The 18791-nt window shown below is 35.6% G+C and overlaps 1 protein-coding gene across 2 annotated transcripts; it reads right to left on the bottom strand.

Moving 5' to 3' along the window:
- Positions 1 to 259: 259 nt before the first annotated feature.
- On the bottom strand, positions 260 to 15588 carry LOC144641996 (adenosine receptor A2a-like). 2 transcript variants are annotated; one of them, XM_078501003.1, is made up of 2 exons: positions 15504 to 15588; positions 260 to 2442 (listed from the first exon to the last, which is right to left on the bottom strand). In XM_078501003.1, exon 2 carries the CDS (start codon positions 2435 to 2437, stop codon positions 1487 to 1489), a length of 951 nt encoding a protein of 316 aa, XP_078357129.1. In that variant the 5' UTR covers positions 2438 to 2442; positions 15504 to 15588; the 3' UTR covers positions 260 to 1486. The 2 variants fall into 2 exon arrangements, with proteins under 2 accessions (XP_078357129.1, XP_078357128.1); XM_078501002.1 differs by lacking the exon at positions 15504 to 15588 and adding an exon at positions 7570 to 7694 and having other exon boundaries at positions 261 to 2442.
- Positions 15589 to 18791: the final 3203 nt, after the last annotated feature.

The following is an 18791-nucleotide window of genomic DNA, read 5'->3' as shown; positions in this document are numbered from 1 at the left end:
ACTATTTGACGTCAGCGTTTTCAAAAAGTCCCGGATTTGTCCGTTTTCGCCGTCTACACTACACCACGTAGCCGGTGTTATCAAATTTACCCACTTAGGAGAGTGTTTTTGACGAGTTGGCCAAAACGGCGGAAAAAAGATGCGATTTCAAATTTACCCGGGTCAGTGCTCGCAGGGGCCAGGGAACTCAGTGTTACTTCTTTAAGCAAAATATGCACACACATTGTTTATAGCCTATTTATTCAGCAGAACTATAAACTTAAGTAATTATCTTCTAAAATCTGATCTGGGCAAATTCCGTTGCTAAAGCTTTATTGTCTTGGTTTACTACTGGTTCATTAGTCGGCCATTTTCTGATCATGAATTCGAACTTGACTGCCGAGTCAGGCGAATAAAGCATTTGGAATGATATTGAAGCCTACAGATGAACCTTTATTAACCCCTTAATAGAGCTTCTTCAAGACTTAAAAGGACAACTTTTTCAAAACAATAACGTTCTGAAGAGGAATGGAGTGCTAAATAGAGGTGATTTTTTGAAAGTTATAGGAGTGGCATTTGAAATCAAACATCAAACCTCCATATGCAATTAGATACATGATAATACTTCTTTGTTAACAGTTAACATTTTCCTGTTTAAAAAGATCGTCTCTCTGACAAACAGAGAGGTCTCGGAGCCAAGTCCGAATACAATATATCGAAAATGGTCTTTTAAAAGTAGGAATGTTAACATGATTAATGTTTTCTGATTAAAACGAATAGATTTAAGATCTACATCCCTCGCCAAAAATGTTGACACAACTACCAAAGCTGTTCTTTTTTCTCGCCCCTCCCCCTCTCAATACAGTACTCTCTAACATGTTGTACAGGCAATCTTTATCCACGAAGAGATAAATATTGACAGAGGGACTTGGGGACCTCTGAAAATGTTTGCATGTGACACTGATAAAGCTTAACCTCTAAAGCATCCGCATTTGTATCGTCTTTGAGTAAGTGTTCCAACTGTACTTTCGCATACAGTTGAAGAATCATCAACCGATAAACTACCAAAATCTTCAAACTTTGTATTATTAGAAGTATATTAAAGGCATGCGCTTCAATAGCAAGTAATTATTCATTGAAGTTTACGGCAGGCATTATCGCAAGTGGCAAAATGTCTAACTATGTACAAAAGAGATGAAAAATGATAAAATTAACGTACCGAAGTAATTAAGATAGAAAATGTAAGCAACGCAGTCGATTGGATAGTGCGATAGCAAATTATACTGCCCTTAATACGAACCGTATTTTGAAATAAACACAGATAAGATAATTGCATAACAGTAGTATTGAACAAGTTCATGTTGCTCTGGTGTTCGTTAAAAGTATCCCATTCGTAGTAGTTCTTATGCATTTGCTTCTTGTTCCATTCATTTCTCAGTGTACAAACTTTTTTAGAGAATTGAAACTTTGTAGAACATTTTGACTTGATAGTAATGTACAGAAATCTTCAATGTCTACAAGGAGCCACAATGGGCCCATAGATTCGCCTTAGGATGAATTTGAAGGTCTTTCTAAATTCCGGTATTCGCACTCCGTACACTATGGGATTGATTGACGAGTTGGAGTAGTGAAGAAATTTGTAAAAAATCACTGCGGACCAATTATAAGGACACGTGACTGGCGAGCAGTACACTGCAACAACAAGTGTAATGAAGAATGGAGTCCAGGCAATCAGAAAGAATCCAATGACAAAGGCAATGGTTGTGGCTGTACGAATTTCGCGCTTTAGTGAACGCTTGCTTGGGTTGTTGTTCATCCTTGTCATGGCAATTTTCCAAATGGCTGCATATGAGACCACGATGATGGTCAGCGGCAACAAAAAGAAGACAACAAAGATCAACAGGACTAGGTCTTCAGGCTTGATGTTAGGGACCATGAGTTTTATGGAAGCTGCAAAGGCTGAAATGAACCAAACCAGGAACAGGGCAATGTAGTAGACATACTTTTTAGTGTTGCGATGCTTCACGGCCCAGCCAACACAAAAATAACGTTCCATGGAAATAGCCATGAGATGAAGAATTGACGAGATCCCTGCAAAGCTATCCAATGTTGTGTAGAGTTTGTTTAAGTCAGCAAAACTCTTATCATATGGCTTTTTGTCGGCGTAGTAGAGCAAAATGTACATCCACAAAGGAACGGAGATTGCACCTACCAAAATGTCTGCAGCCGCTAACCCAAGGACAAAATAGTTCGTCACCGTTCGGAGTTTGTCGTTGATGAAGAAAGCTGTCACCACCATAAGGTTGCCAAACACGGCGACCAAGGCAATGATGGTGTAAAAGAAGCAAGCCGTGATGACGGATTCCTTTGAAGGAAGGCCATAGTCGCCGCCTCCTCCTCCTCCAGGCATGGGTGGCGTGGCGTTCGCTGTCGTGGTTATGTTTAGTGTCTCCGTCATCTTACCTGGACAAGGAAATAAGCAAAGAGAACTTGGTCAAACTATTTACTAAGTCATATTCTATATGAACAACACAATTATCAACATCTCAAAATCAATCAGACATTTTCTCCATCAGTTTCTACTGCTTTCAAGAGTTGATAACATTCTTTCCCAAAATCAGAACTAGATAACAAAACACTCGCTAGAATGGTGCTCGAATCGTTTTCCTGCGTTCATGCAAAGGATTGACAAAATCGTGCAAAAATAAAAGTGAAAACATGAAGAATTATGTGTGAAATGTCCTTTCTCAAAACATCAATCGATTTGAGACACAGCCGATTTTAGACCGAGTTGCCACATTTTCGGGATATTTTATTTCAATTCTTTCCGACAGTTGACCCTAAAAAGCAATCATTTGTCAATAGAACACAAAATGCCATCACGTGGTTTTATCTAAACGTGTATTTACATTTTCATTTTTTAACGCTGGCTTCCAAATTTTGCGGTTCAGGTGGGAAGGAAAAGATGTTTTTAGCGATATTATTAATGAGAGTTTATTCATCACACCGATATAAGATGAAGTTGTAGAAATTGTCCCTTTGCTGATTTTTTTTCAACTGATAAGACCAAAGTCAGCAGTGAATGCATTTCAAACGTTGCAAAGAAGTATTTATTTGAAAATTTTTGAAGAGCTTTTAAGAGACACAAAAGGAAAGGCATCGGACGGCAAACGTTACTGAGAAAAAACACACAAGCTATGACAGTAAGTAACTGATACACAGCGCACCCTTTTAAAGCTCGTTTGTCTCGTCAAATGCCATAAATTTGTCGATACTTGCTTCCTCAGCTACTGAAAAGATTCTTTACTGAACTTCCAAATAATTTAGAGTCAAGCGAGTAAAAATTTTATGCAAATAAATACTCCTTCAAAATCTGGGTGCAATCATTCCACAAAAACACAGCAGTTAACTGTTTATAGAATTGAAGTGAATTCAGTTGTTTACGATAATGGAAGGATACAAAGGAATATTTATCGATGTGCCAAAAAACATTTGTAAGTGTTGAAGGAAACGCACCGGCTCAGAAGCAGTGCGCAATTCATGGCGGCAAAGTTATGAAGAGCACTGGAAACGGAGCAGAAAAGCTACAGCGAGCTACAACCGAAAGAGCTTACCTGGCATATGTATTACAAGTCAAATAGTCTACACTCTTGGCATAAAATAGCAGTGGCCATTCAAAACGATCCTGTCCGTTTACCAGTGTTTGAAACGAATAAATAATTTTGTTCATGATTACATCAAGAATATATTATTATCAGGAAAATTCCCAAGAGGCTAAATGGCTTAAATACTCGTTAAAAGCTATGTTTGTCTTAATGAAACTTTCAAAATTGAATTTGACTCAACTGTCCTAGCAGCCAATAGGAGCATTGTCGATAGAACAAAAAGTAATATCTCTTCACACCTAATAACTCCGTTTAATTTGGCGACAAGAAAAATGGCAAGCGAATTCGGGTGGACGAATACTGGGCCTCCCAAGATTTCGTTCAAGTAGAAATCGAAGACGAAAAACTGCTCAAACTTAGCACGAAATCAAGATTTATATGAACCAAACCTGCCTCCGATTCGATGAATATAAGAGAATGTTTATTAAACGAATTTAATTACGCGTTAGAGTAAAAATTTCATTTAAAAAGTAATAACATTTTACTACACGTATTTGTATTTCCCTAAATTATTATCTCACACTACCGAAGAAATTAATCAGTGCAACTCGTATGATTTAAGGTTGTTTGCCTCACATCAGACGATCCATCAGAATAATGTACGTCTTTGGACAGAAAAGATGAATATTTGCATTGAGTAATAAAGCGAGGTCAACAAACAAAACTCTTCGCCTGTGTTTTCAATGGTCGTCGGTTAACATGAAACGATTTCAGCTGCTTCATTGACAACCAGTTTGTTTGTAATCCGTCCCTTTGTTTTGCAAGAAGCGAGACGCCTCTGAAATAATTAGCGTGTTAGTTCGAAAACTTTTATTTTTACATAAATTTCGATTCATCTCTCCAAGACTCAGCCACTACAGAAAATGACGTTTATTGAGACCGAGTTATCAGGATGTGTAGTAGTGATTGAACGGTGCAGGTTTTGTTCGCCATCTCATTGACTGCCATATTCTGGTCAGCACCAAAGTAGAAGATAATTGATTTGGAGGGATAGCTTTATTCAGTTTACTTTAAACAATAAGGTGTATTATTCATAATATCATTGTTTTTTTCTTATTTCGAGGAATCAACCATTGAATTTTTGAATGGGTAATAACATCTTGCCTGTATGCGGCCTGGGTTTGTCAGTGAAGAAACATTAGACGTTTGTCTAAAACAGCCCCGGCCGACGTTGTACGTTTGCAGGCAAACATTTACTTGTAAAATATTTACAAATACCAGAGAAAGTTGCATGTATCACACCAAACAAACTCGAAGATGTTATGCTCCTCGTCAGTGGACCTCTCGGTCCTCCCTTGAAAAAACTAAAGTCATTTATTTGGACTCAGTAAAAATTTTGCTAAAATTGATTTGAAACTTCAAAGTGTGAATATAATAGTTTACAGAGAAAACGTTAGTGAGAGGTTACTGCATGTTGTTCAAAGAATAATGCAAATTTAAAATTTCATAAATTTCATTAGAGTATGTTTTTAATAAAACAGTGTAGTTACTTCTTATAATGAAATTAATGCAAAGTTTTCAGAGTATACGATTAATTATTCAAACTGCTACGGCTATATAGTATGGGGGACTTGTCCTGACCTGGTGAACGACGAAGAAAAGCTGATCGAAACTTTTTGTTATAAAAACACCAATTCAAATTGCAGTAAATTAATTTTCCAAAACAAAAACTTTAATTCGGCATTCGAGCAAGTATCACCAATTTTCGATAACTTTTTTTTATTAAAAACGCCTCCTGGACCGGTGATGTACTGATTTTTAGTTTATCGCAGCCAGTTTTTGATACTAAAAGATTAGATTTCGCTTTAAAAAACGTTACCTTTCTTTCAGTACCTTTGAAATGGAAAACTACTAAAGGTTTTTCAATTTAAACACCACAGGAAATACAAAAGCCGGGTACTCTGCTGCAAGTACGAGCCGTTCGTTTACGACCCTTACCACCATTTTAATAAAACATCACCTGAGAATTAAAGTTATACGAGTAACGTAATAAAGTTAATAAATACAACTTGCAATTAGTGCAGCCCAAATTGTGTTTGAATATATGAAAAACGTGGTAAATGTTAAAAAATAAATTTTTGTAATGAAACACAGCAGTAGATTCACGAAATAACGTAAGTTATCGCTTCGGCTTATTTTGATTCTGTCGTTACTGATGAAAAAGTGATATCTTAATATACTTGTCGTTGATCGCGAAATTTTCGCTTTCAACACTGATTCAGCACACTTTTGACGAAAACTACAATAACTTAAGCTTATTTTTGTTATTGCTGTAGTTCAACTTAGTTTTACATCACTATATCTTTATGAATTATCAATCATTTGCATCCTTCGATGGGTAATAGTTAAAGTTTGAAAGAAATGTTGCAATGGTTTTATAAGTATTTCGGTAATTTCTGTTTATCGACTGTCATTTTTTATTTCCTTTTGTCATTATTACAATTCAAAGAAACAGAAAATTTAGAATTATGTTAATGAAAGGCACAAAAGCCCCTAGAGTATTTGATTGCCGATTTTAATTTGGTGTGCAGTTCATAGTTAGCTCTAATCGATTGCCAAAAAAGAACCACGGCATTGGTGATGTGTCTTTTCCGTGCTGGTGTCAAATACTGTGAAACAGTAAAAAGAAGTGGACGATTCATCTATCAATTATGACAATTTTTTATCAAGTTTTGACCTGTAATTTAGTGCAGGCAATAAAAATATGGTATTTTTCACACCAAGTCTATGCAAATGTTATGGATTTTTCCATAGCCTGAAAATGTAACTGACAATTACAGCATGTTTGTGCATGTGTCATGAAATGAGCAGGAAAAAATTGTACATATTTGCGCTTGAATAACTTTAGTTTTAGTGAATTCAGTGTCTTCATTTTATCATTATGACATGGTCTACTGTGTACAGATTTCTATGTCTGGGCTCACGGTTCTTTCTAAACCATTTGCTATTGTCTTGATATTATTTTTTATTAACTAAGAAACAAGCGAAATCGTGCTTGTTCAGCAGGAATGTGAAAACAAAAAAATGTGATAAGTAGTTGGTATTTTATAAACTGCTAGCATGTTTTTAGGTGCTGCCAACACCTGTAATTCCATGATTGTCTTAACCTGTCGGTCCATATTAGTGAACCTTTTTCCTTCTAGAGAAAAAACGACTATACTACTATACCATTTATACGAATATCGTGCTTGAATCAATCAGAAAATAAAATGTCGTCATAAATCGACAAACAAACTATCGCAACAACCATGGAATGCCTCATTGTTTTAATGAAACGACTGAACTTTTCGACAAAGTTTTTGAAATATGTTGCAGTTTGTCCACTCGTAGAATCTGGTGAGTAACGATTCAAAGATAAGTCATTGCCACCTTAAAAACTCTGGAGATAGAAATGAATAATTCACTGTATAACAACATTAAAATCAGTTATCAGAAGGAAGCAGAAGTCTTCCGCTGAAAGATCAAACGTGTGATCGAATTCAGTGGCGTTATCATTTAGTTTGAAAGGAAAATTTTACTGGACTTGGTAATATCTTTAGTATGAACGTAATTCTATACGGCAAGTGCATGATGTGCTAAGCTTTTTCTGATGAGTAAATGGATTTACAGTATTACTTACTTGTGTTACTATTCATGACAGAACGAAACTATCCAGTAGTGTATAAAAACGACAGATCATTGTCAAGTTATCGAAGATAAGCCAAATTCAAGAAAGTAGTTTTTTCGCTATTGAGCTCAGTAGTTTCTAACGCAGAGCGATGTTTTAGGGTTTTAGGCAAATTCTTTACGTATTGTATTGCTTCCATTTCAAGCAAATCTTTGAATGTTTGCTCTATCACAAGCAATCACAAAAATGGACAAGCAGCTTTCACTCTGAGATAACTTTACAAAACGAGTCCTGGCGTATAACCAGGCTATAACTAACCTTATCCAGTGAGATCTGGGAAAGTTCGTTAAACCAGAAGGCCTTGTCAACGATGTCAGATCGTTTTTGTCGTTTTAGTCTCCTTTAAAACCTGATGTTTGTTGTGGTAGGAATAATCAAATGTTAACACCCGGCAGTAACAAGCTATCACATTTTTTGCATTTCAATAAAGTGCTGTCAATCAGAGCTTTTAATTGCCACCTTCAAAGTAAACGTTAATGTCAAGCCAATTGAAAATTCATGAGAGTTGAGTGACGGAAATCTACCGCAAACAACATAGCAATTGTTCTTAATATTTAAAAGCCTACGCGCGTTCTGAGGATCCAAGAAACTTCATCATCTACCAAGTTCATAAAATGAATCTTCCGGAAATTGCAGTAGGAAAAGTACAAAATTTGTAATAAAGAACGGAAAAATGGAAGAAGTCAGCTTTCTGCCTTGTTTTTAAAATTGAATTAAATTTTTGGCAAACAGAGCTCAGTCCGAATTACCATAATTTTATTATGGAATAAAAGTTTTCAAGCTTAGCAAGCGGAAAACACATCTTTGAGTTTAAGCCCTAAGATCTTTGGAGCACTGAACCCAATGAAAATTACTTTTTTGTAATACAAAACATTAGGTAACTTAAAGTAAAAAAAAAAAACACTTAAATGTGATTGAGCTGGGTGTAAGCCACAAAGATTAGTAACTAAGGAAAAATTGGACATACAAAAACATATACATTAAGGAGCTGGAAGTAAAAATAAAAAAGGAAAGCGAAAAATTGGGCTTGATTGCGAACTTAATATCGGGAAAATAAAACTGCAAGAACATATGTTACCAATTTTTGGTTTCATTAAATATTGAAATTTGTAATAAAAGCGACCTCCACTAACAGAAAAGGGTCTTGAGTAAAAGAAAATAAATGAGATGGCGGCATTGAATAATAAAAAAGTAACGCACTGCCACCAGAAAATCATGCAATGGCCATTTTCTTGGTTGGCGATTGTGGCAATCAAATAATTTCATGTTCCTATTCTTTCCGTATGTTTGGAAAAACATTTAACGACTAATATAAAACATTTTGATTATTAAACATTACAGCTTTGCGGGTGGGTTGTGAGCTTACTCTCCAAAGCATTCTGATGATAGACACAAAAATAAATCATTCTTGACCACCGCTTTTGCGCGCGCGAAATGAAATTAAAAAGCAGGTTGAAATGAAAAACAAGAAACTAACGAAATCGTCGTTTTCACCTGGTTGTTAACGATTCTTTTACTGAAAAAAAAAATAAAGAGAACTTTTTATACTTGACTTATGAGGTGTTTTTGCGACACAACCTTGCAAGATAAAACAGAATTAATGACGAATCAAAAACCGAACATTAAATCGATATGCTCCTGTGCTAATATTGTGAAAACCCTTTTAAATACTCATTACCTTCCAGCCTGAAACAAAATTTATCGTTACAATTTCCTTCTCAAAGGCTTTTTACCTTGAATTTCTTGACTGCAAATTGTCAGAAAAACCAAAATGACTAGAATACTCATATAAATTCAGATTAGTTCATCGGCCTCCGCGATGGAAGTTTAAGCAAATATATCTGTCTACTTAGTTGTTAATCTGTAGACATAGCGTCCGCCTACAGCTGAATTGATTAAAAGCTAAAAGCTACAGGAACAAATGAAATGGATAAAATTTTATATAACAGGTATAGTTGAACGTGGGCTTTGAGGCCATTAAAACACGTTTAACGCAAATGGACTGTACAAAAAATAAAAGCCGTACTAAATATGCAAATATTTTTAACGTGCAACAGTGAATAGTTTGTTATCGCATCTTTCCTTCACAGGCAGTTTACAGTAAAATTGTGCTTGGACTGCTAACAATAACAAAGTTTTCATCAGTTTAATACGAAGCCTCGTACTAACCAACTCTAGCATAACCACACTGACCGTCTATTGGTAATCGCGCAATCTGATTGGCTACACAGGTGCCGTGTATTGATCGGTAGATGGCTCTCGGAGCGCGCACTTAGTTTTTGCTCAATTTTATCAATCAAAACCTTCAATAAATCAATTCTAGCGATATTCTGAGTTTAATAGATCGGCGATCAGTGAGTTATGCTAAAACAATTAGACGGCTCGCTTTCGGTTTCTATCGACTTTGATAGTTGGCGAGGGGCGAAACAGCCGATACAAATCTCCAGCTCGCCGTCTGATTGTTAAGTATACAGCCGTTTCGAGAACGGTTGTCCAGTAGATGCGTAACAGCGTACGCAACAATGGAGAAAGGTAGAATAGGTTAAAACAGAAAACCTGTACACGCATTTCCATGAGTGCGCGTTGGATGTGAGGTGACAAAAATTAATAATCAACGAGCGCGTTGCACGAGTTGATTATAATCATCTCGTATCCAACAAGCGCGAATGGAAAAATTGTTAGAGCAAATTCTCACCTCGGTTCTTGTCGTAGAGATTTTTTAAGAACACTACGTTACGTCAGTTTTTTAATGTTGAACAAATGATCTAGACATTTCATTTTGACCTTAACTAAGTATGAAAAGGCGGCAAAAATTGGCCCGTTGTTCACTGTCTTCGATTTGTAGGCTGAATGAAATGAGCGAAGAAAGCGAGTTGAAGAAAATATTTCTTCATAAATATACCTCGCTCGATATCCTCTAAAGTTGTTTACATCGAGAATAATTATGAAAACTGATTTATCAGTTTAACGGGAAGATCCAAATCTGAGGTTAAAAAAAAATTAATTGGATACGCTCAGCCTTATTTTATGTGAAAATCTGTTTTCACTTTCTGAACGAAGTAATGTTGGTTTTCAGAATTATGCTGCTTTCCACTTTAAGCCACTTTTAATCACTTTTGTTATACATTTACATTTTCTGTTGAATGTTTTGTTTCAAACTTTGTGTAATAGTCACTGTATTGACTTGTGACATTTTGTTTGATTTTGACAGACAAATGATCTGTATATCCAATGCTTTGTAAGAAGTTGTGTTGTCGCCACGAACAAAATTGTAAACGGCAAATCGCCCATCCATTTTCCATATAAGGCAAAACGTCCGTAATGCGCTGAAAACCGGAATTTGTGAGCCAATCAGAAAGCTAGAAATGCAATTACCTAAGTTGAAAACTTACTTTAAAAAATGCCAACGTGACTGACATTTTTAACCTCCCAAAAATTAAAGCAAGTGCAAAAAGCAATTAAAATTAGAAGAATTTTTCAAAACACGAAGCAAATGCACCATATGAAAAATAAAACCTTGTAAATTTTTGTTTTCACCGATAATCAAAACTCTAATCAATACTAACACTACTGTTAGGTCTAATCAAGAAGACTCAACGCTTCAATCCGACAAAGTTTCTTTAAATTTCTCAAATCATTGTTTCTCCTGCCATCCCGCTGAAATACAGTGAACTAACTTCGAACAGCCACTACCCAAAATACGTTTCTGTAGGACAATGGTTGTAGTCAGGAAGTGTACATCAACTGCGCAAAATATTACCTATTAAATTAATTATTTTCTTCGTAAACGAAAGATACCATGTAAACCCAGCATCGTAAGCCACTTGACAATTGTGGATATAAGACTAAAAAGGTTAGTCGGAATATGAAAATTATGAAAAAATCGAGTTTGTTCTCTTACAAGGTTATGGTGTTAAGAATAAAAATATTTCGGCTTTATTACAGCGTCACCTCACCTCGCTGCGAGCGCTGCAATTTTCCCGACGAAACTTTAGCTCATCTTTTGTATGAATGCCCCATTACGCAAAATTTTTGACGTGAAATTGTTATTTGGTGGAACGAGAAACGATCGGAGAATTGTTCTTTAAACGTGACAGATATTCTGTACGGCTATAAACCAGACTGTACTAAGTTTTACGCCTTAAACCATGTTCTAATAAATCATCGGAAAATATCACATCTTCCAAGCTTGGTTGGATAACAGCTCCCCAAGCTTTAAAATTTTTTATCTCGTTCTCAAAGACAAAATCCTTTGTGAAAGCAGAATCACTTTTAAAAACAACACCTTGTCGAAATTTTAGATCAAAATGGACAACATTAAGCGCTCTACCGCCTCAAAATGTTTCCACTTAGAATGTGCCACCCGCCTTTTTTCCTACTTTCTTCCTTTTTTCCCTTGTTTCCACTAAAAATTGTATTTAGAACATTATGTTGTAAACCAACTTTGTACTTGTACTTATATGTACATGTAGTGAGATTGTGTAAATTTTTCTTTGTATTATCAATATTGTATTTTTTTTTGTTCGTCTTCTTTTTTAATACTTAATATTGTAAAGTCTACTGAATTCTCTTCAATAAAAAAAAAATGTCAGTAAAGATAGATTTGACAAGCAACAACAGTTTGGCAACGCTAGAATAATGTTAAACAAAGTCATAACCAGGGAATAAAAAATTATGTGACCGTTACCTGCAAATTCATTTGTGACTGGATCTCTGACAAATCTGACTGGTTTGTTTGTCTCATGACTCAAACAGCCTCATTTCAGGGAAACAGAAACAAAAGCTTCCCTCAGCTCCTATTAAGCGTCAAGAAGATTACCTCGCTGTCCTTCGCGCTGCTTACCAACTAACCGAACGCCTGGAACAGGCTAGTGGCTAGAGGACCACTTAGAATTCGATGAAGATCGAATAGACTGATAACGGCGGCTACAGAGGTACGTCATCATGATCTATCATTTCTGACATCCTATCGTATTCTCAGCTGACATCAGAAAGTGCATTTTGAACAAAAGCCCATAAAAGTTAAGCGAAATAAAAGCATTATCATTATTATCACAGGGCTTAAAGTCTTCATGCTTTTTAAAAAACGAACCTTATTAGACTCTAAATTTTGCATCTGTCTGATTTTCGCTGATTGCTACTTCCATTAAGACACAGTTGTGAAAATGGACTTCGGATTTGTCAAAAATAATGCAATTGTTTAATTTGCGACAACGCTAATCCTGTTGATGTCTAATGGGTAACTTCTGCGCCTCGCTATACATACGAAATTAACTTATTCATCACATCTTTGCATTGTGTTCCAAGGTTTAAATATTCACTGCAATGAAATGGACCTCGTGTAGAAAAGGAAAAAAATGACGATATCTTACTTGTTTATGAGGGATGGCGCAGTGGTGAGAGCGCTCGCCTCCCACCAATGTGGCCCGGGTTCGATTCCCGGACCCGGCGTCATATGTGGGTTGAGTTTGTTGTTGGTTCTTGTCCTTGCTCTGAGGGTTTTTCTCCGGGTTCTCCGGTTTTCCTGCCTCCACAAAAATCAACACCTCTAAATTCCAATTCGATCGGGAATCCGAGGGCCACAGGTTTGTCAGTCGAAAGACTGTTAAGTGCAACCCTCGTAAAACAAAGTTGATTTATTTTATTTATTTATTTATTATTTATTTTATGAGTGAATCGTCCAATTGTAATCAGTAAAATATTCTCTGCAATTAAACGCGTTTTCCACAGCACTTTTCAATGATTATAAGAAAACCTTAGATAGCTTTTCAGGGGCACCCAACGGAATATTTCGTTAAAATATCTGTTCGGAAGACGATTTGAGATCTAGAATTTTCGGAACATTCATTGTAAATTTTTTTGCTTGCCTGCCTTTCCTAAGATTTTCGAATATCTAAAAAATGGTATAATTGTTCATTTTTAACGGATTTTTTACTCTAAAAAGGTCACCTAGAATTTTCGGGAGCCTTTCTCTGGCTGGAATTTTCGAAAAGGTAAGTTTTGATCCCTATAACTTTCGGATCACTAGACTTTCAGCTAGGAAATCCGAACAGATAAAAAAATTTTAGGGGATAAAAATATGCCTATATCTACCGTTTAAATACTAAAATACGTTCAACGGTGCTATCTTTAAGTGGTTTTGAACTATATTCTCGATGGGTGCCCCTGGCTTTTCGTGTAGAATAGACAAAAAAGAAATGACAGCGTTTGGTACGGATTTAAGTTATTTGGCAAGTATGGTTTTGGCTTGTTTCCTAACTATGAATTGTCTCGCTTAATCTACGAGACACAAACTCTGTTCTTATAAAGCGGATGGAAATACGTCATTGCAATTTTTTTCAAATGTGGATGCGTGTACATTTGAAAAAACGTAATTTAACGGAATATATTTTTTGCAGATGTATAGAGTTTGATTATGGCAAAAAAATCCAGGTTTTCGATTCTTTGTTCTTTTGTTCATCACGCACAAGAAAAAAAAAACACTGAAAACCTACCTTGAATTTCCAGGTAATTCCTGAGAGGTATAGAATATGAGGCAAGGAACCAACTAAAGTAATTATTATCGAACTGAGTTGACTGACAGGCAGGTGGTTCAGTATAACGGAATTATATTCATGATGCGTGACAGTCTCAAAGAACATTTACTGCAACGAACTGAAATACGGTCTGTCCATTTCATGAGTCCGAGTTGGAAATATCGTGTTCGCCGAGTTACTATTTCTAGCCTGAAAAAACACTCCAGGTTAATTAACCTCAGAAGAATTCCAGTTAGCCTATTTAGCACTCCGGTTAGCCTGAATAGCACTTCGGTTAAGATGAGTAGCACTCCGGTTAGCCTTTTTTGCACCACGGCTAGCCCGATTAGCACTCCAGTTAGCCCGATTAGCACTCCGGTTAGCCCTAGCAGTCCGATTAGTTTAATTAGGGTTAGAGTTAGAGTTGTTAATCTAGAGTTAGCTTTCACATGCAGGTTAGGGTAAATAACACTATTTCAGAGTTATCGTCAAAAACAGAACTTCTAAAAAAGAACAAAATTTTGGCTCTTACTCTATATTCTTACTTTAACTCGAAATTTCAACTCGAACTCATAAATTTACTAAATGCACTCGAACTCATAAGAGAAAACTGGAAACTGGCCTCATGCATATAATACGCGGCTACACGCGGCCCAGTCTGGAAGTTACTTGCATAATATTCCTTGGAAATAAATTATGTAAGAATACATGTTACATGATCGAAAATTCATAGTTTGGCCTTGTTTGTATTGTATTATTTGTTTAGCATGTATTATGTTGGCTTATTTTGGTTTTACTACATTGTCTGGACTGGCAATGAACTTGCTTCAATTTTTACTTAAGAAGTTCTTATTTTAATTTTTTGTTAAATATACCCTAAAAATAGATAATTATACTTGATCGAATTTCTCTTACGGGCTGCCTTTCATAGGATCGTTTAAGGTCCCAAGCGTCATACTTTCATTAGAGAAATCGAAAACTGGACCCTTGTCGAATTGCACATTGAATATCATTAGGCCTACTTCAATTACAACCTATGGAAAACAGTGGTTAGTTTGAAAACATTATTTTCGTGTAACATGAACAAAAAAATATTACAGAGTTTGGCACACTTATTATTTCACTGAAATGAATTGTGAATTACATTATTAAAGTCTTAATGGCAGGTATCAGATGAGCTTAAATTAAATCCTTTTATAAATCCTTCTTAAAAGCTGCATTACACTTTTAGAAAATCGAGCCACCATATGCACCAATGAAAATATTGCTCTTCGACGTCATAAGTTTGCCCTGATACAATTCTGTTGTCGTTGCAAATTATAGCACTTTTGAAAAACAACCAAGAATTAATATTGGACTTAGCAGTACACACTAGTCTTACACTGGCATACGTTCCTGAAAACAGCACGCAAAAATAAGGAAATCAACGAACGAGTTATTATAACTTGTTATGGGAGAATAAATCGTGTACATTTATCTTTTTTAAAAGCGAATGAAAATGTGTTGTCATGGAAAAAATCCCTTGCATTTCAAGTGTGGATATGTGTCCGGAATTTGGCGCCGCTTAATTTTATACTAGTAGTTGTAGATGAGTCCCCAAGACATTCAGCTTTTTGATACCCACTGTGTTATCCTTTCCACACATAAAAACACAAAAATTAAATACAGTCAACCTACCTTGAATTTGAATTTCTTCCTTTCATACAACTTCCAAACAAAACAAGGAGAGTAAATGAGGCGAGGAACCAACAAAAGTAATTATAGTCGAACTGAGTTGGTTGACAAGCAGGTGATTATAACTGACTGACATTATCAGTGTGGTGTTGACACAATTATGAGCCATTAACTATCACAATGAAGCTGGCTAGCAATATTCAAATTTTTTGCAACAGTACAACCTGTGTCTTTGGCACCTTAACTTTCCTCTATGGTTGAAAGTTTTTTTTATATTTTTCGTGCCAAAAATTTTTCAAGTATTCAACGCACCTGATTAGAAATTCATCCATGAAAACCGATGAAAAATATCGTACGTCAACTTTCTTTGAGCACAGCCGGGAAAGCCTGTTTTGAGGAAAGATTTACGAACGGTTAGATCTCTACACGACTCGTCTATGAATTATTTGTTTTAGGTTTAGACCAAACAGGAGAAAATATTAAATCCTTATATACTTTAGCAAGCTAATGAAAACTACTTTAGAACAAAAAACTAACACTTATACCTCGAGTAGAAAGTTTCTTCAGTGGGATCGTGAGGAGACAATCTTATTTTTTCGTTGCTGTTAGCTATATCGATAACTTCAATTATAAAACTGAGTGAAATACTAGATGATGTATTAAAAACAGCAAAGGTACAGAATGGCTCAAATGCAAATAAATTGGTATTGTGTGTTTTTTGGATACGCGTCACCTTAAAAGTAATTTAATGTACACAGTAGCACAAAGTAAATTTGAAAGAAAAAAGCCTGACACAAAAGAAATAAAAACAGAGATGTCTTTTGCTTACTTTTTATTAAATTTTAACCAATCATAAGTTATCTCTTCAATTTGCTTTACCAAAAGAAAATTCTCTGAAGAGGAAAATTATGGCTGAGCACTTAGTAACGTGTGGAAGTGTTATGGTTTCAGACATCACTTTATTAAGTAAAATCTGCTTCTACATTGGGCTATCACAGTGACATCGTATGGAGCATCAAACACTATTTCAGATAATAGTACAACCTTATAAATTTTAAATCCACGGGCTCCTAAATTGTACACCATGGAGAAACAATTAAAACGTTAATATTTTATAGGAAATCACATAGACAAGATTGAAGTTAGTATTTTTTTTTTCGGATAAATAATGATGAAAATAAATTTCAGACGGGATATTCTAAAATAAGAGATTATGCCTGGGTTTTCGAGAACGAAGGATTAGAGGTGGAACTTCTCAAAATCGTTTCGTTTCGTTCTCAAAATCTCAGCTGACATTGAGGGAAGACATTGAGGAGAGGTTTAGAAAATCACTGAAACACAATCATGAAGGCAATGAATTATTTATACTAGACAAGTCGATAATTTACAGTTTGGCACTGCGACACAGCAAGGCATGCAAACCTTACAAAATATCTATGGCGCTGAGGTGAAAGTAACACTGCCTTGCTCTGTAAAATATACACAATGTGTAGTCTCCATGTCTTTATACGTGACGAGCGTGTTGTATATTGAGTCATTCCTCAGATATGCTAATTAGGAAAGACTAAAATTAACACAACTGAACAAAGAAAGAAACCTTTCTCGGTGCCTTGAAATTATTACTTATTGCTTGCAGTCATCATTTTTATCGTTAAAGTTAACAGTTATCGAATCGTGGAAGATAAGGTTATATTATATCTTTCTTCCTTTTCAATTCAAATTCCATCGATCATCCTATGATGTGAACGAACCAAGGATAATATAAGAAGAAAATAAGAATAATTGATTTCACACGACCTTGGAATACACAAGAAAATCATCGCAAAAGACAACATTAGGATGAAGGTAAAGTGACACTATTTCCGTTATGTTTCTTGAAACAATTTTTGGAACTGTTATAGTGATTCAGAGTTTGACATTTTCTTACCATGATTATTAACAAAGGAGCGGTACTTGGTGTATTGGTTGTTCTTACGTACAGATTTATCCTTGCAAGTCCCAATTTAATTCTCCTAAAAGATTGCTATCAACCATTCCTTCTTATTCCGTTTAAATTTTGCTCTGATAATTTAAAGGTACATCCTCTAAATGATGGTTTTGCTGTTGGTGTTGTTTTCTCGACAACTGTATTCTGTGCCTATTAGTTTCTGTTTTTAAATATTTATTGAGAAATTAAAATTTTCCCTGTCTAGGAAATTAAAAAAAACACACAGGTGTTTTAACTTCCTATACAAATTGCTGTAGTAGTGAACATATTTTTGATTTATTTATGTTTGGTATTACACTTGCCATATCAGTCTGCTCTACTACATAAAAGGCTTGATCTGCTGAACAAAGACAGCCCCCTTAGTTTGAACTCTAATTCAAAAAATCTGTATGTCAGTGCTACTCTTTAACAACCAAGCATTAGCAATTCGTATGTTTAAAAATTTATGTTTCGGAGCACAAAAAGCAGCCAGCCAGTATTTTAATTCCATGTCGAACGATGCTGTCATAACTAAATGGATTATATTTTCTGCAGATTAACAAAAACATTATCGCGTGCCCAAATTAAACTTAAGCGTGCAGTGCTGTCAAGGCATTCTAATCGAGTCTCTAGTCCACCTCCCATACACCTACTATTAAGAAATAATTATGAAGAAAAACGCATACACTGCAGTGCAGGAAATATCTTCACATATAATCACTCACTGCTAAATATATATTTAACAGTGAGTGATGACATGTGAAGAAATGATCAAGGTTATTATGGCTAGTACAGTCGTACACAGTCATTAGCTTATAAGATAAGAAAAGCTCAGGTCAAGTGAACGTTCGCAAAACCATTCCGCGCAGTATACGTATATTAGCGGGAAGAGCAGTACATGCAGGCAATTGATTGCGCACAACATTGCGCTGCAAAACGGTTCAGGTAAGCAGTTTATCTGATGTGAATGTCCCCTGTAACACGAGCTATTATTCAACTAATTCACTATTGTAACCGGAATTATTTGACGTTTACAAACTTACTATAAGCCGGGTAAAATAACATGACTAACATTTGGTTTATGAGGATTCAAGCTGTCGATCGTCGCATGCACACATTGTGGCTTTACTTAATTACCTGTCTTCTTCCCCTCGTGGTATCTACTGGCAGACAAATTATGTTAATCCAGGTTAATCTTACACAAAACGTACTATACATGACTATAGTGTAAATAACGTTCTATTAAGATCACGATTGATGTAAAAACTTACCAAACACTTTCTAATCTTGCCGATTCAAGTTCCTTCTCGTTGTTGAAGTTTATC

Source organism: Oculina patagonica, chromosome 2 (assembly GCF_052425735.1).
Source record: "Oculina patagonica isolate OP01 chromosome 2, crgOcupat, whole genome shotgun sequence".
NCBI classification, from domain to species: domain Eukaryota; kingdom Metazoa; phylum Cnidaria; class Anthozoa; order Scleractinia; family Oculinidae; genus Oculina; species Oculina patagonica.
Note: the sequence above shows the minus strand (reverse complement) of the source record. Positions and strands in the feature narration are given on the sequence as shown.